The sequence below is a fragment of the Adelges cooleyi genome, unplaced genomic scaffold (assembly GCF_023614345.1).
Source record: "Adelges cooleyi isolate 19-005CV unplaced genomic scaffold, UGA_ACOO_1.1 ACOO_flye_CR_arks_rails_tigmint_CR_PRNA_23, whole genome shotgun sequence".
Lineage (NCBI taxonomy): Eukaryota > Metazoa > Arthropoda > Insecta > Hemiptera > Adelgidae > Adelges > Adelges cooleyi.
This window is the reverse complement of record NW_026095893.1, coordinates 1,876,895-1,903,487: the sequence shown is the minus strand read 5'-3', so window position 1 is coordinate 1,903,487 and position 26,593 is coordinate 1,876,895. Positions and strand designations below refer to the sequence as shown.

Here is a 26,593-nt window from a genome sequence, read left to right as displayed (position 1 = left end):
GTTTTCATTGTGCGTTCAAAAACAAATGTTGCAATACATGAATGGCGGCGATATTATCGATCAAGGCGGTTCAACGGTTAAGTTAGGTCAGCGTTCTTGAAACACCCCATGTAGAGTCTAAAGGAAAAGCTGATATCTGTCGAACGAACCAAGTTAACCAGCGTAATAATAATATTCATAAAATAAATAACAATAATATTGAGACAAAAGAAATTTGTTTTATCTAACTCTTATTCGCAGACTTGTTAACATTATAACTTCAATCTGGAATGTCTGTATGATGAATAAGCTCGTAATTAATGAAATTTCTGGTTGAAGATTTTTATCTGACCATCCCAAACCGTCCAGTAAGACTTTTCACTGGGGTCATGTATGCTGTAGGTCCCCCCCCCCTACTTTCGGAGTTTTAGTTATTTTTAATTAAATTAATCTTTTTACAAACATATTTTAATGTACTGCATCAGTTTAAGTTTGAGTTGCAAAAGAGAGTGATTTATTTACCAGAATTTGTTGAAAGTAAAATGAGTTGCTTAATTGCAAGATCTGATACCGCGAGGTCGGCGATCTTGTCGTTTATATTAAGAAAATCGCGATAATATTTTTACTATGCGTGCATGCCTTAAGGCTTTTTATGCACTATCATATCAAAATTGTTAGCTAACCAAACACTACGCCTACACGCTTAATTCGCCATTGTTATAACTTATAAGCAAAATGTATAAAATCCTGTTTTGAATTTCACTTGTTACAAATGTTTAAATATATATGTTTTTTTAACTATAAAAGTTCTAAATGACTTAATATTATTTTTTGAATATTTTAAATTATTAAAAAGCGTAGGTATCAGCAGTTTTAAACGACTCGCCCAGTTTGGTGTGTAATAAATTATTTTATAAGCGGACAACTTTTATTCAATGTTTCATTTAATGCGAAGTTCGGGTTATTGCGTAGCCAACATAATTTGTAAAGTTCTAACACCATGACACACCATGTACAGTTATTTAAAGAAAAAACATCTAAGCTAAAAAAGTAAAAAAATTGACCATCTATACCTACACTATTAGGTAGAAATTTCCGTAATAATGTTTATAGTTAATGACTGTACAGCTGTTATTGATTTGGTTTTTTGTTCTGCCGACTAAGTGAAAGGGTTAATAGTTAATAGTTCAACATAATAATATATTATTCAATTAATTTGGTGTTATAAGCAAGGGAATTTGTGAGATAAAACCAAACTTAAAATTTACCGTTGAAAATGACACATAATATATTATTTTCCAAACAATTATTCGTAATATAAAGTAGTGTTTTTAGCTTCAATGCGATAGCTGAGAAAGTATTGTAATTACAATGATGTGTTTTTATTTTTAGTTTAGATACAATAGCTGAGAAGGTATTGGCAAAGAATAAATGAAATCAATTAAATTTAATCTATGGTATTGGTATTTACAATGATGTGTTTTTATTAGCTTCGATGCGATAGCTGAGAAGGTGTTGCATTTACAATGATGTTTTTTAATTTTTTTATATTTATTTTTATATTTTTGTGTCTGTACCCACGATATCTTTTAAGCCACTGAACCGACTTCTTTATGTAGCAGCTCTTAAGATCAGAAATCATACCTGTAAGGTACTTTATTAGGCTAAAATTTGCAAAAGTTCATTTTTTTCAACTTAAAATTACGGCGCTCCATATCTTTTTTAAAAAATTCTAATTTGTTCCAAATTTGTATAGGATATTCTTAAGACATAGTACTACCGGCAAACGTTGTCAACCTAAATAATTATCGTACACCTTTTCTCCTAGAAGGGGTGACATTTTTTCTTTCGTTCACTTTTTCATGCAAAGTTTTAGGGGTTTATGTATAAAAATTATACCAAGGGTTAGATCTAGAATGGGGCTATAACATACACAATTTCCTCGAAACTCTGTAGTCAAACCTTTTTCTTTATTAAGGAAAAAACAAAAAATAGGAAAAAATTACCCATTGACCGTAGTACGTTTTTAGGTTGCTATGTGTAGTTTAAGCATAGGTACTACCCACAGATTCGCATCGAAGCATTTATAAAAGTCATTTTATCACTTTCAGTTATAATAATTCCTGTAGACCTGTGACCTCTCTATTCCCCCTATGCCCCGAACCCACTGTACTAGAATTTTTTAAAATTTGCTATAGGTTTGGATGGGCTGAATGTAATTAAATTAACAATTAAAACGTGACACATTAGTAATGGTTGTCATTCAATTTTTAAAGAATCAATATTGTTGCAATATTCAACTAATCGATATTTCAAAAAATTTAATTAAATTAGTTTTTAAATTTCAATACCAATAATGTGGCAAGCCGCAAACGTAATTTCTTATTTGATGTGTAACAATTAAAACATACTTTGTTTGACATTAAGACCGCTGTTACTTATTTGAATTAAATTTAGTTTAGTTAAGTTAAGCATAAAGAACAATGATTATGGGCTATGGCTATCAATCGTTGCGACGTACTATTAATGATAACTATTTCTTAAACAAACTAAACTAGTTGGTACCCATTTACGGTCCATTCAACATGTCCGAGAAATAGTCATGCTATATAAAGCAACATTTTAAGTGATGAATTATGGTAAGATGGTCCACCGAAAGTGACTATTCGAAAATCTATACGACAGTTCTACATAAGAGAAAAACCTTGGTATAGATGTAAATAAAATGTAATTATTATCGTTGCGGTGTCCGTCGCTTGAATGAAATTTGTGTGCAATACTTACAACAAATTACAGTTTATTACTAGTTAGTAGTTACTGTACTCAAAATAATAAGGCAAAGACCGTAGGGACTATTTTGCAATTATTCATGGTCTTTGCCAAACAAGTGATCGTAAACGGTTTAGATCGTTGTTATGTGTTAAAACCGTCTAAACGACCGGCAGTGTGTTCATTTTTTTACCGACTTTCTGCTAGATTCACTCATGAAATCCTGGAGTTAGGTCGTGCTAGTATGATCAAACGCAAAACACGGATTATTATTACTGCAGTATATTATTTATTATTTTTTGCAAAAATGTCAACGTCTTGCACGGGTCACTCACTTTATTACTCGGCCAAATATTAGACTAGCACAGTGATGTAATTCCATGTACATCATAAAAAAACACAAAGACGAATTATTTATATCTCTATTCGAGAGGTATAAAGTCTTTCGCGTTGAGACTGTAAACAACAAAATAATAACGGGATAAAAATAAAAAATAACTTTTACACAATTATACGGTCGTGTATTGTACCTTTATGCAGCTGTGTTAGTTGGAAACAACAATGTTAGCATTTCGATTTACATTTATCATTTTGTACGATCTATAAGAACTCCTGCGCGGATCGTGGTCCTACAATGGTAACAATTATGTAATATTTGCATGCGATTCGTGGATTTAATATTGTATTTTAGAATAAAAATTTTGCCAACGTTCAAGTATGTTTTTTGTTGTACAATTAAACGCTCAGAAACGTGGGAGCCATGCTAATTGGACGGTAAAATATATTAAGTGATATAACGCGGTAAAATAAAATAAAAGATTTAAAAAAAAGGACGAGCTGATTCGCCGACGGATTCACAACAAAGCGTACGCGGCTCCTTGGATTTTGCTAAGATGTCACGTGGTGGTGAAAGCAGCACTTATAATGATATTCCGTCTGTATGTATGCTATAAGTAAGCACTAAGCATATATATATATATATATATATTCTATCGACTCAAGTATTATCGAGTTTTCCATCGTGGTTATGTAAAAACCAACGTGGCTCGTGATCCGTTTTGAACAAATATCATTATTAATTGTGATTTTTGACCGCTTTTATAATAATGCACGTCCACACGCGCCTATCTCATTATATATTAGTATTATATTGTATGCACCGAGTTCTTGATATATTCATCATTATATGACCAGAGACGTTGATTGTTTTACGCCAGCCAACGGGGCGAGAGTCATTGTGCCGCTTTTGGACTCGTTTCACATTTGAAATCGATTGTTATTAATTATTATGCACTCATACACTGTATAGACATGCATGTGTGCATGTAATATAAAAGTGTAGTACCGGAATCGTAATGTGTGAATACTATATAGTATACCGATTACGAGGATCTATTTTTTTAAGCATAGAACTGTATTGTGTTTGTACAGTAAAACTGCCATGTAAAACAGACAGGAAATCATGTTGATATCATTGTGTGGGAGTATGAAGATTGGGTTGATCCTAAATCGTAAAAGATCTTAGATACCACCGTTATAGGTTTTGTCTGTTTGAGTGATCTTTTTTGTGTAGTGGGTGTACTCTACAATATATATATTACATATCCTATTTATTTATTTGAATCTATAAATCAACGATACAACGGACACAACACACAAATTATTCTAAAGCTCACTTACTCAATGTGAGTTATTTAAGTCACAATTAAATAATTGCAATATTCATAAATTAGCCTTTGTAAAAATGCTGTTTAGCATTCACACTACTTTGACAAATATTATTTTTAATTTTATTATGCTAAAGCATAGCATTTTTAGCTCCAAATAATAAATTAGTTTTTGACAAAAATGTATAGATATTTATTTAATTCTCATTGACTTTAATTGTTTCTTTTCTTTTATCCGTTTTTAAGCAAATTAAAAATCAATTTAGGGACTAGAGTTAAACCGGAATTATTATTGTATTAAACATAGGTAGGCATTAGTGTACCGCTTTAATTTATTTTATTATCTTATAACACAACTAGTTAATGCGAGTGAACACTAGAGCCTAAATATTCACGGAAAAACCCATGTTAAATCATTTTGTATTCATATACAGATGAATATTATCGATTGGCGTCTGTTAGTATGAACATAAATATTAAATAATATTTAGTGACTTTCAATAGCATTCATTTAAATCAAAGCGATGACGTACAATTTGTTTTATTAAAATTGCTTATTGTTCGATACATAGTTGCGTAACTCTCTGTTCGATTATCAACTGCCGACGTTGTTCTAAGGCTACTTCGTCTGTGGGGCTTAGAAATGAAATAACACAACCATTACCAAAAAGTTTTACGTGTATATTTTTAAATTCCATTCACATGTAGAAATGGAAAGTGTACTTGTGTTTGAATCAAATAACGCGTCTTTGTTTAATAGATACTCGCGAATGTTGTCACAGAAAAGCGAATTAAATATTAATCAAAGCGTGCGCAAAAGACCAAGTACTTTTATACCTAGTTAGTTGATATTTAGCTTTTTATACCACGTTTTGGAATCATATCGGCGTTCTATGATCATTGAAGGTTAATGAATAAATCCGTCAAGTCCAATCGGAAAGCTTTTAATTAATTTTACATCATAGGAATTTAAAGTTTTAATTAAAAAACGTTAGGCCGTAATGGCGGAACGATGACAAATGGGTTTAACAGCTCTCCGGGTCGTGGGACTCGGAGAACCCTTTACTCGCTTGTCGTTTCTACTGCATAGTCATCTCGTGTCCTTGGCAAAACCAATTAACGACTTTTAAACATCCATTCGTGGGCTTTGTATGCAGCAGTATGTAATTTTAAATTAGCAACAATACAACAGAAGACCGACACAATGAGCGCGAATGCGGTAGATCCTTAGCTATTTTTTTTCTGAACTGACATTAAAATGGTTTTGTCTAACTAATCGACGCGCACACGTACCATCGTCGTTCTTCGATAACTATTCAATTACTTGTCGTACCCGCAACAGCATATCGACAAATGGATACGTGTCTTTTTATTTTACTCTCATTCATTCATTTATAATAGGCGATTTATTATCGGCAGTTGTATCGCAATGCAATAGTTAAGTTTCGGTTTATGTTATATCCCTCCAGCCATGATTCGGATAAGTAATAATGTTTTTCTTCCATTATTCTTTGTGCGTTTATTTTTTTACCGGGTTTGTCGTGCCTCTATAAAATTAATTTATTATTATACAGACTCACAATCGGCAAATTAGACCGTGTGAAAATGCGCTAATAATCAGATTTTAATTATCCGATCGTTGATCATTGCACAGTGACGGCACCGTCGTTAATAGCTACGCAATACAATATAAAAAATGAACAGCCATCGATACATTGTGTTTGGGCATTGCTCATTGTGCGTATGGACCTTAGGCACGGGCAGAAGCCGGACAACGATACGCAGATCCGATTGGCCTAGATCGAGGTTTAAAGTACTATCTGATTAAGACTATATAGTTAAGCGGTGTTTTTTTTGTTGTTGGAATATTTCATTGTGGAATGCTTTGAAAAGGTACAATTAAACATTAATCGAAAAACGAGTTGTGAATAAGAAGCTTTATTAAATAGGTACCTAGTAATTATTGTAATAACTTAAGTTCGCGGCAAACAGAATCGTGTACGGCACAAGTTGAACTTTCAAGGCTGTATTTTTTAATCTATAATGATAGTGACATAGATAGCATGGGATTTTTCAATCGAAATAGCAATCGACGTGGAGATTAATACTTATTAAGTATGCATACACGCATTTGTTAATAGACTTTATGGTTGCTATAGCGAATTATTTCGGCGATATTCATTTATAAGTCTATACTACTTAGTTGCAAAAGCATAGCCCAGCAACACATCGTTAAACGATGTCCTAATAGCGAGAAATAATAATGACATTTTGATTGTAATACATTGAAGCTTCCTTTACAATATTTTACCCCATTAATAATTAAGTGATAGGTAGGGCGAAATATTAGACGTTGAAAGTTAAAATTTAATAATAAATATGACAATTATTTATTACGACTATACATTTTTGATGTCATTCTAACCGAAATATAATTGAATAGCGATATTAACCAATTTACAAGTATCTAATCGCGCATTACAATTAAAAACAATTTACATTAAGCAAACTCTGGTATGAGTGTAACGCCAAAAAATGTATGCCAAATTTGAAAGAGACAGGAGAAAGTGCCGTGGTCCTTAAAAACATATACAACGTAATAACAGTTTTGCTTTTCAAATGTTGTTACAAGTAAATAGCCATTTCAATGAATTTTTTTAATGCATTTATAACTGCCAATTCAAAGATTAATCAAAAGAATGAGCGAGAGAAGGATAAAAAAAGACATAGAGAACGCTTGTCTGTAAAAACTATTGAACATTAAAAACGCTTTTTCAGTCGTGTGTAATGCAACTAAACAATTGCAAAGATCTGGTATCTATAATTTGTTGTTATATAGGACATATCACATAGGTAACCAATATGTATTAGATACCACAAAGCATTGGGAAAATTAATAAAAATAAATACTTTTAGAAGCTCTTATAATGAAAACCAAATACTTTATTAAACTTTTCTAAGAATTCCAAGTAATACATCTTAATACTCATAAGTCTAGCAATCTGTAAGATTGCTGTTAAAGACATCAAATATCTACTTATTTGTTATTTTTAACCTCCAATACTATTTCTAATGTTTTATCTTCGAGCTTATAAATAAACTCAAGCGACCGTTTAATATAAAAATAAAGGTAGGTGGAAAGTTTTAATGATAAAAATGCTATAAGGTATTGAAATAAATAACTTTTTTTTTGTAGTGGTGGTCAAGAGAAGATAGGTGGGTTTTTATACATTGAAATTTTACTACACTTAAATTTATGACACTCGGCGCCTCTTTTTTTATGAATGAAAACTATCTAAATCTGCATTCTATGCTGTTATGGAAATATACTATTTAGTAACACTAATAGTAATCGTTGTTAAGCAAATCACCATTTTACACGCTATAGGTGGCCACTTGATAACACCCACTCGATAAGCATTATAGTAATAATATATTTTGTACAGTGTAACAGGTCAATGTGTCATTTACATTAAGTCATTCAAGTTATTATTACGTCTTTTATTTTTTTATTCTATTGTGTTTGGTTATTGTCATAACCGAAAGGTTTAAGAACAGCTTGATTATTTGCTATTTTTTAAAAAAATGTGCAGAAGAAATGATGTTTTTTTAGATTGTAACGTAATTGTACTGATTAACGTGTACCTTGTATGCTTAAATTATATATTATGTGTATAATCCATTATATAAAATTGAATGAGTTCTTTTTTATTAAATTATTATAAATTTAGATGTATAGCAATTTGTTGTTTTTAATTAATATAAGTGTTATTTTTCACAAAGCATTGAATTTCATGTGACTTTTATATTTAGAAGAGTAATATATTAAAACAAAGTATATATTTTTTCATAAAATTTGAATTTCGAATCGGACTGCAAAATAATGATTAATGGCGACCTAACCTCGCCTCGCAAGCAAAAATTCAACTGTCACGTAATAAAATGTATTCATTTTTTTATTTTATTCTATTTGACTTAATCGGCGTCTGAAGTGGCTTGAACCCCGCACAAACCTTTTATATGGATTATAGTTGTTAAAATGGGAATCAGATCTTATACCTAACTGTGTGTGTGTGTGTGTGACGCCCACTATAGGTCGTTGATCTAGAGCGTTTATGTGCGTGTATGCATGTTTTGTAGAATGGGCGGCTGTATATTTTTATGTCTGTATATTGTGCATTATTATTTGAACTCGTCGCGAAGTTCAAATCGATGTCGCGCCTTCTCTCTAAGCCCCTGGCTGACCACTGTCCTCACATAATCCTTTGCCAGTTCGATAAACGCGCGTTTTGGTATTTTCGGTTCTATAGCAGCCTGCAGCACCGTCTCGAGTAGGTAATAAATTATTATTCCTACGGTCGAGATTCGAGTACTATACACATAAAGTACACACCATGTTTCACATGCTGGCAACAATATATCACTGGCCGGAGATGGATGCGACGCCTGTACGGATATTTGCGAGCCATGATATGAGTTATCTTGTTTGGTCTTCAGCCAGGTCGGCCACTCAGTGTTACCAGACGGTTGAAACGGCTTTTGGTTGACGGGGTACCCGTCGGGCAAGGAAAAAATAAGGCACTATTTTGTCTACAACATCAATCATGGAAAATTTTATACATTTTGTATCAGCCCAGAGTAATCTCCTTCAATTTTCTGAACTACCTCCTTTGGCCATTGTCCGTTTTTGCACATATTGTCGTTTGTAAGAGGTCAGAAATTTAAAAAAAAAAAACGCTTAACCCTTTTATAAGTTTAAACGCATACATTCAGCCATTTACGGATGGATCTAAGCGACGAGCGACGACGAAGTAAAGGTATTTGTTCGTCGGTTCATGCAGATGGGTAATATGTAAACAAACAAACAATAAACAAAATAACACTATCGGATCCGATTCTATTGTAATATAACATAATATATATTGACTATTTTGTCATTGGAAAATTAAAAAAAAATGAGCCGCGCCCCATCAGTCAGCGACGCATGTACGCCAGAGGAGTAGAACTCAAGTTGCATGCTTGTGTGGAGGTATGTATAATTTTTATAGAAACGCGAGGCATATTTTTTTTTTTTTTTAAAGCCAACACACTTGACCTTGTCGATTGAACCCAAACGTTTGTCGTCTTCTCGGAGTACGCGCGAATTAATTCCACGTCAATCATCTCGTGACGTCGACAAACAGTCTTGCTGAGAGTTCCAACGGCATTTTTTCATTTCCAACCGAAAGCCGCGAATCTGATTTGGATACCGTACAAGTACATGATGATGGTAAATGGTAATAACAATAATACAATATCATTAATATCATTACACGGTTGTAGTATCACGAACAAAAATGACAAAACCCGTTTCGACCGTTCGGATCGAGTGACCTCGCGCATCATGAAAGCGGTATACTAATACGAGGACCACCCGTAGATCACATGCATTCCATGTAGATGGATCCCGAGACTTATCAGTACGGCACAGACAACGTGAAACACAAATCCGACCGTGCCAAAAAGACGAGACCCGCCGGTGTACACATAATTACAACGTTTTATTATTATTATTATTATTATTATGTAGGACGCGCACGCAAAAGAGCTGTGCGTCGCGGTGGTTAAAAAACATACTGGCTGCATAATATCATCTCACAATGACATTGTGTACGCCTGTAATGTTATAGACACGACTGATAATATGACATAATGTCATTTTAACAGTCGTGACCTTTAACTCGGGCCGAACATTAATCATTTTCGCCTTGTGCCCACACGGACCTAGCATAATATTATTATTACACCTTAATAACCGCGCTAAGATGTTTACCGTCACAACGACGCGACGTCTTCGCCGTGCAGCTTTTACATTAGCGCACACAAAACGTTCGGTTTACGGATGTCGGTGTTATTATTATCATAACGCCGACAATGTTATTTGTGTTGGACAGTGACGTCACGCCAATCCACGTGACAGCGGGAGCTCTGGTTTCTTTACTCAGACTAGAGAGGGGAGCACGTGATCGCTTTTACCTATTATACTAGCCTATACTATACCTGTGTACTTGTAGACCTGGCGAACGCTGCCCATAAGTATCCAATTAAAATTTGCGCGACCGGCAGTTAAATTATGGCTTATGTCGTGTACAATTTACTCGCTTGGAAGTCGTCGGACGTTCGTTGACTTTGCCCCCTACCCCACTCAGCTGGCGGGGAGGTACGATATTGTTCTTGTACCTATTGATTTTAAGTCATTTCTCGGTTACACAATATCCAACTTTCCAACTGTGGCGACCGGATCGATAAACCATGGAAAAATCGAAACGAAACCACGGTGTCTATTTCGGAACCCTTGACCACGCCTCGGCCTCGGGAATTGGAGCAAAAGCGCCCCGACGGTCGTGATTGCCTCCGGGCGACTTTGCAGTGTTCGCATATTTTTTCTATCCTTTCTCCCACCGCCGTGGCCGTCGTTTACAAGCGACGATTACACAACGGCTGCTGTTCTTTTCCGAGACTTCAACGCGAGCCGTTCATATACATATGCATCATTTATTGTGTTAAAATGTCTGTCGGTTTTCCACGTTACGGCAAAGAAGTTTGCTCGGACGTAAGTACATACAACACGAAGATATTGGCAGCGGTAACTGCTGAGATTTTCACACACACACACACACATTAGCTTTCACCTTTTATTATGTTTTATTATATATTATTATTATTATTATATAGCTTCTGCGGACGTTTTCACGGTCAATAACTGTCGTCCACTGTAGCGTGTGCTACCCATAATAATACATAATGATAACAATATAATATGTGCGAAGAATCGGTGGCCACCGCTCGAGATCCAATTACGCCAACGCCGTGTGTGGAAAAAAAAAACTGTGCGTTGTATAACAATTTTGGCCATGTAACCGGTTACGACCAAATGTACCGAGCAGTTTTTTATCCTTAGTTTCGTTTTAATTTAATTTCCTAATCAATTAAACAAATAAAACATCTTTATTTTATCATTTGTGCAGACACCTTTTTTGGTTTTTTGCTTGACGGGCGACCACGGTCTGATGTGTATGTATTACTTGTAATTTCGACAAAGGTGTAAAAATGTATATTATACTAATAATAGCGAAGTACCGATCGCCCTTGGACACGCGCATTACCGTGGAGAAGCTTGATTCGAGTGTTTACAATAATATATTATTATATCATGCTCATCATCGCGATATGGGGAAACATCAACTGACCGCGCGTGATAGGCCGAACGGCGCAAATGGTCAATACATTTTTAACAAATCTGTTTTGAAATCGACAACGCGTCGTCATCTCCTTTATGATCGTGGAGTTCAACAATCGCGGTATTAATAATCGCTATATATATATATTGTAGCCATGATGTGTTACTCGTTATATGTGTACGGTATATCTTTTACCCATGATAATATATTATCTGCTCGCCCAGGTCCATTTTGCCAGCTCTTGCGACACGTTGAGAAACCTATAAAATTTAGATTACACCGACGCCACGTTGTAGTGCACTTGGATTTGCGCGTTTAAAGAAATCGTGTTTAACGTGACTGGCTTTCGTCGCCACTGGACGGCGGACGCCGTGAGTTCTTAATAATTGAACTAAACAAAAAAATCACTGGATATTACACCGGTTGATTAATTTGGAACTTTAAAAAAAAAACAACGGTATACATTTCGGCCAATGCCTAATACAGGCAGGTCGACTACCGAGCTTGGAAGACACGATAGAAACGCTGTTAGGTATGTAGCGCGTGGGCGATGACGTACCGAAACAACACTAACAGAATAACGGTGTAGTGTCCTCGAATAAAAGAATATAAAACAAACACATAATATACTTTCGTAATACTTGGCGGTATACAACCTGACAAAATATTAAAACCCGTTCTAAATAAATCAATCCGTTTACGATAGCGCCTAATAATGTATATTATATTATACAGCTGGGTAGAGTTGCATTTATTTTGTGTTTTTTTTTGTTTATTTGTCTTTACAACGGACAAAAGCTATTTTAACAATGTGTAATTTTTGTATAAATATTTTTTTTCCATTATTATTTTAGTTTGTATATACTATCTTTAACCTGTGTAATTGTTGAGCTGTTAAATTTATAATAAAGGCTATAAATAAAAAAACGGACAAAAGTTTCTTCCGACAATTGAAATTGGCAAAAAAAATGAATCGAATCGTTGAGTAATTTTTCTTCATTTGCGGTACGGAAGTCTTATAACAATCGAATTAGCTACGAGATAACGAGTAAAAAAAAAATCATACATTTTCTTACAAAAAAATGAATATACTTATCCTTACGCAATCCGTCGTGTACGTTTCCCGTTTTCAGTTGCCTAAATACATCACGAGGGTAAAAAAAAAAAAAAGATGCGCCGAGGATCGAATTATCTATGACAGATTTTAGGTGACGTGACGCTTAATGGCGTTAACGTTTCGTTTTTTTTTTTTCACGTTTAACTTGTTTGTAAGACATTATGCAATATCTGGTGCATGGTGACTGGTGACATGTATATACAATTAAGAATATAAACATAATATTAATATAATAATAAATAATAATATATTCCCGTGGCTTGGCGTAAGAATGGGCAATGTCACTTCTTAATAAAAAACAAGTTAGCAAAATATTCATTACAAATAATGAAATATATTCCGGGAGGACTCCTCTCCATTAACCGTACCGTCCCCGATTTATCCCACGTCGAATTATAGGTGGATTCTATATTTCTATGGTAATAATACTAGCATTAATGACAATAGTAGCAAGTAATGTAATAATGGGTAAAAGTATATAGAAAAACACCGTGAATAATTTCATATTGCTAATGTAATATTATAATGGTCGCATCTGGTGTTTACTAGAATATTGGTCGTCGCTTGTTCGACAATTTGTTTTCGTGTTTTAATTTGCATAATATGTTTATTTCAAATACACCCAAGGACCTTGCATAACTAAAAAAAAAAAAATCCAGTTTTTATGTAAACGCGAATTAACTTTTAAGTACGCGCATGCGCTGTTCTTGTTTTTCGATTCGTATTTAATTTGAAATACTTATGTCGGGTTGCATGAACATCAAAAAACGATTGAGTCGTAAAACGTTGGTGACGCAACTCGCCTAAAAATTGAACACAAAGCCCGCAAAAGTAGGATCAAGCGGTAGACCGTGAGCGTTTTTTGTCCACATCTACACGCGTAGACTTACTGGAAAGTGTGTGTAACTTTGGAACGGTTTGCAAAGAGCATTGGCCGTATATTATGACAATTTAAAACCGCTACGGTCACATAAATAGAAAAACGGCTATGATTGTTTTTCCGCACTCCGACGCTGCGCAGCCGCCCAATGATTTTTCAAGGTTGGCCGCCGGCTTTCAACCTTTATCGGAATGCAAGCGTTGTAACCGGTTCCCTCCGAGGTGACATTTTCACTATTATCGTAATACCCGTTTACTTTGCTCTTCTGATCGATTATTTTTTACAATAACGAGAGATTATGGACTCGTGTGCGTTTATACCTACGCGAAAAAGGTGCCGGACGCCGGCCATTCCGGCGTTATGCAAATACGACCAGCAGTCGACCTGTGCACTCGATATTGTACAAACAGTGCGATACCGGGCTTAGCTATTAATAGTCGTCTGGATTTTCTCGTTGTACGTACGCCATCCGCAGGAACTATCTCTTTGGACGTTTGCGATCGAGAACCCAGCATCATATCCTAACACAACCGGCGCTGTGACTCAGATGGTCCTACTAACGTGCTATTTATGTAGCGTTGGCGTCACCGGGACGCCAGTCGTACGAACTTGGAATTCGATTTATATGCGGTTCAGTATTATTGCTTTTAAAAAAAAAAAATGTTGTCGATAAAAGCCTGTGGTCTGTTCGGTGTCGCACAGGCGGCATGACTGGCCGGCAAGCGGGGACCAAGCGATTTTTCTCAAAAGGTTTGTTCTTTTAGCACGAGCCACAAGAACTATTTGGTGACGTTAACTTCGAACGGACGTCATTTGTACAAGCCGTGACATTTATAAAGCGAACGAACGGCTTCGGCCGGCGCACACGGTTTCTATAGGAGTTTTAATGACATCATTTGCCGGTAATCATACAGAAGCGCGTCGTATTAAAATTACTATACAAACTATTAAACGGTCAGCGGACTTACGGAGTGATTCGGTTATTTTTGCTTTTAATAGCCGCAGCGGCCACTTGCCCTTGGTACTATATATGGAACGACAGATGCCGTTAAAAAGGTTTCACCGAAAGAAAAAGAAAAAAACAACAAACAAATGGAACGCGGACGCAGGATTTTCACTTTTTCACCTCCTAAGTACTACACTCTGGTTATGTCTATATTATGCACTATAGCCGATATGTGTATATATATATATATACAAATAACGCACACGGACAATTGGTTTATGTCGGACGGGTAGACCACAAATTTTGATTCCACGTTCACACGACGAACATACGCAATAAGGGGGAAAAAATAATAATAACGCTTTCCTCGGAACGCTTGTGTGATTATTGGATTATGACAAGTGTAAAAAAATAATACACACACACACACACACACACACACACATATATAAATACACACAAACACACATTAACATCGGTAAATATCCCGGCTTAACAATGGTCTCTTTCACAGTGTATTTAAATTAACCGTACTCTTTAATACAAGTGCGCGCACAGAATCGCACAGACGCCAACTCAAACCGTGAAATCGTCGTGCTCATTAATAATAGTAAACCGGAGAACGAATTAAACGGCTTTGTATTTGCGTGTACTATATTGCCACGCCGGTCCGTGTAAATTAACTCGGGATGTTTCGCAAATTAAAAAACAACAATAAGAAGACAAAAAAAAAACACTTTTGCGCAAGGTATAATAGTTACAATACTATTGCAAATCTCATTTCACTACTAAATGAATATTATTATTTTACCCCAAAAAAATTCTATCATTTTCATAACAATAACTCTTAGCTTTGCTAGTAATAATATTAACCGAAGACGTGACGGAAGTGTCGTTTTCTCCCCTCCCCCCTTAATGACGTTTAATCACGGCCCATTACGTTTTTAACAAAAATAGCTAGTACAGGTTTGCGTATACACATATATATATATATATATATATATATATACTTAATATTATAGTTTATTACAACTGTGTATCAACTCTCTTCGCGGGGCCGTTAATATTACACTGTGTACATATTATACTCAACACATTCGGCCTGTATCACACGTCGTCCTGGTCGTTTCACTTTCCATTGCAACATCTTTTCCTATATACATGCACGATACGTTTATATATATATATTATATTACTTTCGATTTTTACTCTGTTTATATTTTTCCGCTAAATGATTTTACGTTTACTTATTGCTGAGCTCTATAACATATACAGCAAACCACCAGCGTACCGAGTACAAATGGGATGTCCCCAAACAGCGCCGACCGGTCCCGACGACCGATAGATAAAAAAAGACGTCCTTCCAAAAAAAAAACTCTTTCCGAGTTTCGTTCATAGACCTATGAAGGTCTAAAAAGGCCAATTGTATAATTGGTAAAACACCAGGAACGAACCAGGCGCGCCCTTTTATTTTAGACTGAAAATGTTGAAATTTAATTAAAACGAGACGACGCGACGGTAAATAATGCGTACGGAAACTAAGAAGTAATGTAACTTTTGTTGCCCGAAAACTGTAATTGATCTTTTCGACTCAATAGTAACGATGAAAAACTTACCTTTGTGCGTTAGACATGCAATCGACATTAACGCGAGCACGACGATTTCGTTGGGACGGACCATCGTGTGCTTCAGATGCTTAGAATGTGTATCCAAATAGCGAGCGACTTCTTCAGGCGATGCGCGTGGGCTATGGACGGACGAGGCTGAGGACTAATCGGCTATTGAAAGTTTGTGACATTTACAGTTGTAACGCAGGCCATGCACTCGCCGGGACACGCGTAAAACGAATTTAAACGCGAAACGAGCCGGACATTGATGATCGATGCAATTTGGCGCTAACGGAGCAAACAAAAACAAACAAAAATATCTATATTTAAAAAAAATAAACTATTCGAATCGACGGTTGAGTTGAAGTAAAAAAAAACAAAGCTCGTGTTTCGGACGGCGAAGATTTAACAATATTTTCTCAGGTGCACATGTACACATCCGAACGATTGTTTTTCTTTGTACACCGATTTATAAATTACAATTCTATATTTAACTCGTTCGCACGCTTCGTCCTAAACTACTGTTCACACGAGAGTGAAGATTGGTCGGACAGCACGCTTACTCACGGGCGAACGGACGGTAGGGAGATGTTCACCGTGTTAGCGGGAGAGAGAGAGAGAGAGACACACGCACAAGAACAGAGCATGGCGATAAAGGAGAGGGTCACTTTCTTATTCGGTCAGACCGCCACCGCCGGGCAACTCACGGTCGCCATCGGGTACTGTATATAGTTCAGTGGTGAAATGAGAACCCGCCCTACGACGCTTGCACAATTTAGTATACACGAGACTTAAAACAATTTACATATAATATAATATGTCCTGTAAACTGCTGACTTGCACCGTCGCCGTTCTCTGATCAGGATAGAAGTAGTAGCTCGAACGGTTATCATTTTTGTTTGTCGCCTTGTATTATAATAGGGGAGGTGTCAGAGCTATTAGTACGATAAAAAAACGATTTTTTTTTTTTTCTATACTTACATATAATGTTTTATTTGTTTTTATAACGTTTGAGTTGTGTATAGTTTCTCTACGGCCGGTCGTAAACGTTTTAATATTTTGGAAAATTTGATACTTGAACGCGATCCGAGTTAACTTGCACTTGTCACTCGGGGACATGCAAATTACATAACCGTTATGCCGACGACACTCATTTTTCATTCGGGTCTGCAGAGACAGGTATACAACATTCATTTTTTCCTATTTCCCATTTAGTAATCCCGAAAAATACACCAACGTGTCGTATAATCCGACAAACTCACCTACTGTAAAATATTATATCGGCTTACGAAACTGGATATGCAATGGCACACCTTTTGACAGTTGACATGGCGTACGCCGTATGTGACCCTATTGATTAAGGCGTATCAAACGTTTATGAGTTACAAATCCCTAAAGTCGCAAGTAAAACGCCAAGCGCGAGTAAGTCATAGGAATAAAAGTGAAAACACCTATCAAGAAGATTAGTATTGATCAACTAGTTTATTAATGCATAGCCTTTATTTTGAGTATAGTTTTGTAGATTATTATAGATTACTTATAGTTATAACTTTAAAATAACCTTATACTAATAAATATGAATGGAGTATAAACTTGTATTTCATGTTTAATACATTGGAATTAAAATATACTTGACATATTATAAACCTAATCAGTTATCATTAATCACGAACGGAAATAAAAAATACAGGTGAAAAAATAATGCCTCCGTAAATACGTATTAAAACGGTAAATATAAAATATTAAAACTTTAAGTGTTATCTGTTAAGGTAGAAAATAAATTCTTAGTTACTACCATTAAAGTCTCTGAAACAAAAATTAATAATTTTAACATACGAGTACACATGCGAGTACAAAGTATTATGTTTTTTTTTATCGTTAACATGGTTAGGTTTTTTTATTAATATAGACTATATAGTGGCTTAGGAACAAAAACCTACTAACAAGATCATTCTACCTACTAGCCTTACTATGTTTATTTTCTTTTTATAAATAATTGTATACGTGTATTCATAAGTAGACATTGCAACATAAAACGCCCATATGTATACATCACATAAATCTATATTTTGATATCACCTGTTTTATAATGTTTTTAAGTGCCAAGTATAAAGTGATTTTTTTAGAGGAGACCAGTCGGTAGACAGATAGATTATTTAGAATTAATAGAATTAACAAAGGTTCTTGTTAACTTGCAGCTCTCTAATTGTATAAATTGATATTTGACAAGAATCACATTTTTTAAAACAACCGTTTTAATTTACACGATAAAAATACAATACGTACTTACAATACAATACCTACCCAGGCTAAACAATTATCGATGGAATCTAAAACACTGTTGACGGGTATTTAATTGATGTTACGGCTCGAAAGTCATCGACAATCTTAAATCATGTGGCAGATATTAAAATCGTGTCACGTGACACAAGGTAATATTTATTAAGATTTAGAGTGTAAAAATGTATATGGACATTTGAATACCGGTAACCAGTAGGTTTAGATACAGGACAAGCATTAACACATATTAAGCGTTCTGTAATCAAGTTCAATAATAAGTATAATAAACTATGTTATCATTATTGCAAAGTTATTTCCACCGTTTCTTGGCCCGCGCCCGTACCTATGGTCCCAGACATATGATTATACTGAACACATGCACTGGGTTCAATAATTAGCATACATTATAAAGTATTGGTAATGTAACAATAATATAGATGTTCCCGGTGCCATGAACGGCTCTGTGTAAGCAACCAGTTGTATCTATCCGCATCGGAGGTCTACTAGAAATAACCAATATTAACCGTCCGCAGGCAAGGCTATTTTAATTGAAATTTTAACGAAAGCTGGAAGCGCACCGAGGTAAAAGACGAGCAAACTAAGTACAGACGAGCTGTTTAACAGTCTACGAATGGGTATAAGGCGAGGGTAAAATCGGTTCTTGATAATATTATCTAGCTGGGAGTATTTGAAAAATCATCGCGGTCACGGGTGACCGGGCCTTGCCCGTTGAGGGTTAATAAGTATTAAGTTGTTCAAGAATAGGCGCATATAACATGATACACTATTATAGTATTATACTATTACACTATTATACTATTTATAGGTGAGCAGGCTCGTTGCACTACGCATTATTAGTCTTTCGATGGCTCATCCGACGGTCCATCACCCGTTGGTGCGTTAATTTATTAAATCGTTTTTTGTTTTTTTTTTAAGTCTCAGTTTATGGCGCGCTCATTGTGTTTGCAGTGTACGCGCACTGCCGACAGTATTGCGATAATAACAAGCGATACTTACAAACTAATTTTGCAATTAGTCATTAAATTATAACAGTTTTAAATCGGTCACCGACATCAGCTAACTCACAGGATGATGTCCTACGGCCTCGCGCTCATACACGTTGACACACCGTGAAATTGAGTCGCTACGTTACAACTACACCACTGCAATAATCACGTAGCACACATATCGGCTGTTTTTCAATGAGAATAATTAATAGAGCCGCGTTACCGATTATTGGACGCATACATATAGTCACGTACGTATAGAAATATTATTATTATTATTATCTATGGGTACAATCAGTAAATACACGTATAGGTATACCTATATGTTGTTACGTGTATGCCCGGTAACGTTACGATCCAAATAACCTGCGACCGTGTGAGATATATAAAAATATATCACATAAGTAATAACTATAATTCCTATATCGTCACGACCAAGTGATATAACTCAAAAAAAAAAAAAAATGGTCTTACATCAAATTAAACAAAATACAACAAACGTAATTGTAAATTTCATATTTCAAATATTCTTCTGGAAATATTTTTATTTACTAATTGCATTTCTTCTCGCCGTATAACGTCTAAAGTTTAGAGTGTTGATGAATTATACAGGAAAGTCAAGTGCGGTCTACTTACTCTGAAAGTACTATAATCCATTTCTAGTTGGCCATTGCGTATACTTACAATCAATAGTAATACAAATATACACATTAGAGCCGCCATCATGGTTGTCGTCGTGGCCACGGCTGAGATAATAAAAAAAACCGAAACAAAACAAAACAAAATCAACCGACCACCTTACCGGTGTTATACTGCTCACGAACACTTCAACTTCGATTTTTGAACAGATAATTCAAAGTGAAATTGTAAATTAAAAATTCATCAGAAGCGGCGAACTTAAATTTTAAAATGGTACCTCATTTATCAAACTTGGTTAAGTATAAAACGAGAAATAGGGATTTTACAAAAAGACCACCTTTTTGAAATAATATACATTATGATTAAATTGCTATTTTACAATGACTACATATGATTAATTAAACTCAGTCGACCGCAATTTTTAAACGCATTTTTTCAATTAACGGCCAAATGCTTGAATTGTTCTGGTTGACAAATTTAGAAAACCTATGAATCCAATAGTTTGTTGGATTGTTGGTTCGTTCGCTACCACTTAATGTAGTTGGAGTAAAATTCCCTCGGTTATTTTTTTTACGAGTAGTATTTCATTGGGTATATTTTCTTTCGGGAATTATGTTATCGGATATTTTTTCCTACATTCAATCCAACGGAACGCAGAAAAAAAAGAAAGACAAACGCCATGATCAGATCAATGGTATGCGACTTATTGTTGGGAATGATTAACGTATTAGACTGATTCGCCAGCCAAGATAACATTCCCCCACTAAAACATACAAAAAGCTAGTCTCTTGGCTCTCATACTTACTGAAGTACGAAATCTGATTGTTCGGTTTGCTCCAATTTTATCAACCACTATTTTTAAATAAACGTTCTATGTACAATATGAAAACATCAAATTAAATAAGTCGTATATGCACAAGATGAGAGACACAACTGAAAACCCATACATTTTCAGTTAGCATAAAAAATGTATGTTATTTAAGTTGTTTCACCATTCTTGTGCATAGGCAACATGTACTTTTACTATGCTATCAAAAGCTTTTTTGTTGTTACACAGTTTTCGTCTCAATTATTAACGTTGTTCAAAAAAGGTTTTAAAGTAGTCGAGGTTAAGACTTCTGTTTTTGACAGCTAAGGGAGTAATACAGCCTTAAATTATTTCCATCTCTGATCACACTTAATTTCTTGCATTTTCGAAATACTTATTTATTAAATATAACTAGTCATCAACCAGTTTAAAAGATCATTGATAGAAGTGGTAGAAGATCATTCATATTTTAATATCATACTTATATAATTTTTAAAATTTTCAGGTTGCTACTTGAATTTAAAAAGAGGATAAAACTCTGAACTTCCCTCCCCTATTTGTTTTGTTGTACTTGGTACAGTACATTTTGGTTACATTATAATATAAATATAGATTTCAAGATTTCCGGAGAGAAAAATTCTTTAAATATAAAATACTTTCAGTAAAAATTAGTTTCTCTCTCTAAAGGATTTATCATGTAATTTTACTCAAGTCAAACAAAAAAAATAGGAACAAACACTTTTTGAATTTTATAGGTTCAACCATTGTTTGTTTACATTTCAACAGTTATTGCGTTTCTTACATTTTATGAGTTTTTGAATGGTTGCGTAAGACGTTTGAACAATTAAAAGCGTGCAGCTATTATTACTGTTTGTTATTGATGACCAATAAACTTGATCTCTTTACACATATACATCCTATACATCTATTGTTGTGCAAATTAAGCCTGTCTACAAAAAAAAACCTCTAAAATACTGTAAAACGTCTATGCTCTGTAGTTTAATGAATACTAGTGTAGTCAAGTGATCAAATTAGATAGAATTATGCAGTTAAATGTAGTACCAGTTCAGTTTGACATATTTTTGATGGCTTGGGTTAGTCCGTTAAAGACTAAGATACTGAATCCCACGATTTTAACTTTTTAGTTATGGATGAAAACCGATATATGTGCAATGTGCATTTTATTTAGTTTTAATTTTAGTTTTTTTTTGCGCTTGCTATTGCTTGTACAAGCACAAACATTTGTTTTAGTACATTGTCACTATCATTAAATATCATAGGTACTTGTTAATTTATTATTAAAATTTCACCGCTCTAATTCTAATCCGTAAAGATACATACAAAGTAAAGATTACATATTAACCTAACCAAACGGCCTTGGGTTGTATTAAACATTTAAAAACAATATCATTTTTTTCTCATTTAAATGTCTTAGACAATAAAGTCATTAACACACTTCTTGATAACGCAAACATTAACATAGAAATATCAGGAAAAAAATTTAAAACCGGACAAGTGATTTTCTAAAACTTAAATTTATACATATTACACACCAAACAGCCGTTCTAATAGCACATTGTGTAAGAAACTAAGCTCAAACATTTATGCTCGTTTTTGAGGAATTACAACATATACTAAACTTATATTCCTGGAAAGGCTGTAAGATGTTTCAAGTTGAAGTAATGAATTACTTGAATCATTAATAAATAAATAAGTATCCATGAGAGGATTACCGAAAGACCGGGGTGCCAAGTTTCTACAAATTTCCAAATTTTCCAAATTTTTTATTTTTGTCGAGGGACAGCCATTTTTTTGCTAAAAATAAAAAGGTGATTTAATTTATATATGTATAGGTTTTATTTATTTTTTCCAAAAAATTGGATTCTTTATATGCCTAACGTACAGAATCACTTGTACGGAGATACCATAAAATATTTAGTGTTTTTTTTATTATTTGATATACTTTAACTAACCGTTACAGGTTAACCTATACACACATATGGTTGCGTGTGGTTATCCATATGAAATCACCATACGATCAGCATACACAATAATATATAATGCATACGAGTGTTGCCTCTAGTTCAACGTTTAAAATAACCTTGAAACGCAAAAAAAAAAAATAGTATCCAATAGCAATAATAATCAAGGAACCGGATTAGCACAAATATAAAGAGGTGCAACGCCTTTTTATTTCACTAGAAAAAAATACACATCAAGTCCAATACTGGTGGGCGTTGTCGCACTCGCAACGAACTATACGTTACGGTTGCATAACGCGTCGCATGTGTTCCCTGATTGTGTATTAAGCCAACATATAAAATGTAATTAATATATATATATATATACACATGCATTTTTTACTGGCTATAATAATATTATCTGTTCGAGACAGCCACTACGATTTAATTTTGTTTCCTACTTTCGACCAAGTGCGTACACTACACGTCACACGCACCACGCTGTTCTCATTTGCTATAGCATTCGGGTGGCTGTTGACCGATACAATTAATTTTGCTCAGTTATAAAATAATATCACATAGTAAGTATCGAAAATAGCCTATGGTGCATTAATCGCAATGTCGATTGTTAGAATGGCGAAAATACGACCTAACCCACAATCGTCGTAAACTCCATACGGCTTCTGACAAAATATAATATTAATTACCACAGCTGTAACAGTTCATATTAACAACCGAAGCAATGACAGCGTAAAATAGTAGCGCCCAGTACCCTAGATACGAAATGATAAATTTTATATTTTAAAATGTATTGTATTTTTGGGTGGAATTTTACTTAAAAATAAAGTGGGCACCTTAACATCAATAACTAAACTAATACCTTGCTAATATAATAATACCAATAATAAATAGGGCGTACAAAACAACCAATTTTAAAACAAAAAATATTAAGCAAGGCTTCCCTTAATTTGTGCCTACGATTGTATTACCTATTCGCGATAAGGATTTTTCAAATAATTATTAATTAAGCGCACTTAAGGAATGTCAAAACATCGGTTTTCGCGTCGTTCTGTTTTTTAATTTAAAAAAACTCACCCAAATGCTAAAAATAAATCATTATTACAAACGTAATTTGACTGGTGGGTAGATTGACAGTCGGTGTTTAACTTATCAGTGGAGTTTTGTATTTGCTCTGGCTTGATCCTGCTGCCTTAATGTTAGACATTTTTTCTCTTGTGATTGACTTGAGATGTGTCAAATTATGTACTGGTGCGAATGTGCAAGTGATTATATGTCTTTTACTAACTGCTTCACAAATTGGCATGTCCAATGGGCAATGATACAGGTTATTTCATTCCCGTTAGTATTTACTGTATAGTGTTCCGGGTTCCCTTACATTTAATTTTGAGTTATGTCCGCCATTGTGTCGGGATTTCAACGATCTGTGGTTGGCTAGCTCGATACAGCACTTATTGAATCTGTAACTACTGAGTAGAGGAGAAAATAAGTTTATAGTAGTGCATTATAGCATTTTTTTGGGCTGTTTCCAATAAAAAAAAAATGACTAAAGATTTTGAAAAGGTTTTATAACTATCTATCTTACATACCAAATGTGTGCTAAACATAGACCTTCCGTCCAATTGTAAAAAAATTACTATCTACCAACTTTGGAAAAACAAAGATATGTTAACTTTAATAGAGTATTTCTAGATTTTGAGGGAAATTCGCTTAAAACTTTCCTTCCTAAATCGGTATTTGTCTTACTAAATGTTCAGATAATTCAGGGTTTGGAGTTTGTATGATCTCTCTTTTTTTATTTACTTCGGCTAATATTTGCTCATTTGTTTTCCTGGCTGTTCAACCTGTCTTTGCAATTCTCCTTCAAAACCACATTTCTGCAGCGAGTAGTCGGTTAAATACTATCTATGTCTATGAGAATTAATCTATATGAACTTTCTGATCAATACATTTCATATATATATATATTATATTTTATAGTATAGGATAATAAAATCGTAGTTAAAAAGTTATCGAGGGTCTATAATATTATGAAAAAAATATTACTTTGTTAAACCAATAACCCCTCCTTTAATCCACGCGGATATTGAAATGTACTTGTGAAATCTAGTGAAAGGGAATACATGGAAGTTTGTAATACGTTGTTTAGGTTTAAATTAATTCCTGAATTAATTTGGCAATTGCTTATAATAAGCGATTTTTTAAAACATCGCCATTTGATACTTCCATTTTATAATTTATGAAGGCGTTTTATTTAATCATTTTTTTATTTACTATCTGGAAAACGTTTATACAATAACTACAAATAATTTTTACAAACACTAGTCACTTAGTAACCTGTATAGGTAAATACCACACGAATTATAAAACCACTACAATTTGTACTATACTATTGTATACTTGAATGAAAGCATAAGCATGTGTTATTGTTTATTAATTATTATTCATTATTCAATGCATTACATTTAAGACACATTATGCGTGTACGCAATACGCATTTTAAATTGAAGTTCTATAGCATTTTATAATTTAAATATATTTTAGCTTTATTCATTTAACCTACATTCTCGAAACTTGTTAATATTCAACGTGTAATTATTTATTTACTACATTTAAAACCTCGAGAAAGGAAAGAATCATTCAACACACGCGTCTTCTAAATAAGTTACTCAAAGGGCATATTAAATTAATTTGCCATTTCCATATAACTTAAAAACTTATAAAACGAGCAGAGTTGTCTTACGAACAAATTAAAAAGTATAAATTATAGTATCAGTATGGTAAAATTTGGAATTTTTTTTGTTGATAATTTGGTATTTAAGATATCAAAAATCTAGGTATTATTTTAGCTAAAAGACTAACCTGGGGCCCCCACCTAAAATCAAAAAGGAAGTCTCTAAATACTCGTTCGCACTAACTACGTCCTATACTGAAATCCAAACTCCCGCTTCGTTACAAAATTATTATTTATAAGTCAATGTTAAGACCAATTTGGTCATACGGAGCTCAAATATGGGGTTATGCCAAACCATCCCGACTAAAAAGAATAGAAGCTATTTTAAATTGTAATGCTACCGTTTAATTTCTAGCCGAAACCTGTCATAGGGTCCTATCACTGGATGGCTTCCCTACTCATAGTCTACAAGTCATTTATTACATTGTTAGTATATTTTCTTATTGTGTATTTTTGTATGTACTGATTGTAAATGTTATTTTTTATTTAGAAATCATACAATCCGTGATATATTTAATGACAATAAGCATAAAAGATGATTTTAAGGTAAACAGATATATAATAATATACTGAGACAGTAGGCTTGATAGAAGGGGCCGGCCAGTGCTGGTACTTCATGTAAATGTTATTTAAAATTAAAATTAAAAAAAAAAAAGATATCGAAAAACACCTATTTTTCACCAGCAATTTGACAGGTGTACACTTTTAGGTATGGTGTACGTATTCATGAAAACCATCAAAACTTCAACTCAACCTGAGGAGCAGGAAAATTATGTGTGAAAAGATTTGTGCACAAGTGTCGAAAACCTATGACATAGGTTTTTCAACATTAAAAAGAATAAAACAATTTTTTCGCAATACCACGGAACAAGACAGGTTATCAAGTTTAGCGATGTTATCAATCGAAAAAAAACTTCGTTACGAATATTCCCGATTTCAATAATAAAGCTATAGACGTTTT

General features: G+C 34.1%; 2 protein-coding genes across 2 annotated transcripts in view; one reads left to right on the top strand and one right to left on the bottom strand.

The window, feature by feature from the left end:
* LOC126835818 (uncharacterized) overlaps positions 1-16,745 on the bottom strand; it is a 47,934-nt gene extending 31,189 nt beyond the window's left edge. The window contains exon 1 of the mRNA XM_050568645.1: positions 16,195-16,745. Within this exon, the coding sequence (XP_050424602.1) occupies positions 16,195-16,258 (64 nt within the window). The 5' untranslated portion in view covers positions 16,259-16,745. The remainder of the gene's footprint in view (positions 1-16,194) is intronic.
* Positions 16,746-19,613: 2,868 nt separating this feature from the next.
* The window catches only part of LOC126835224 (clavesin-2-like), a 36,777-nt gene continuing 29,797 nt past the window's right edge, over positions 19,614-26,593 (top strand). The window contains exon 1 of the mRNA XM_050567657.1: positions 19,614-19,723. Within this exon, the coding sequence (XP_050423614.1) occupies positions 19,668-19,723 (56 nt within the window). The 5' untranslated portion in view covers positions 19,614-19,667. The remainder of the gene's footprint in view (positions 19,724-26,593) is intronic.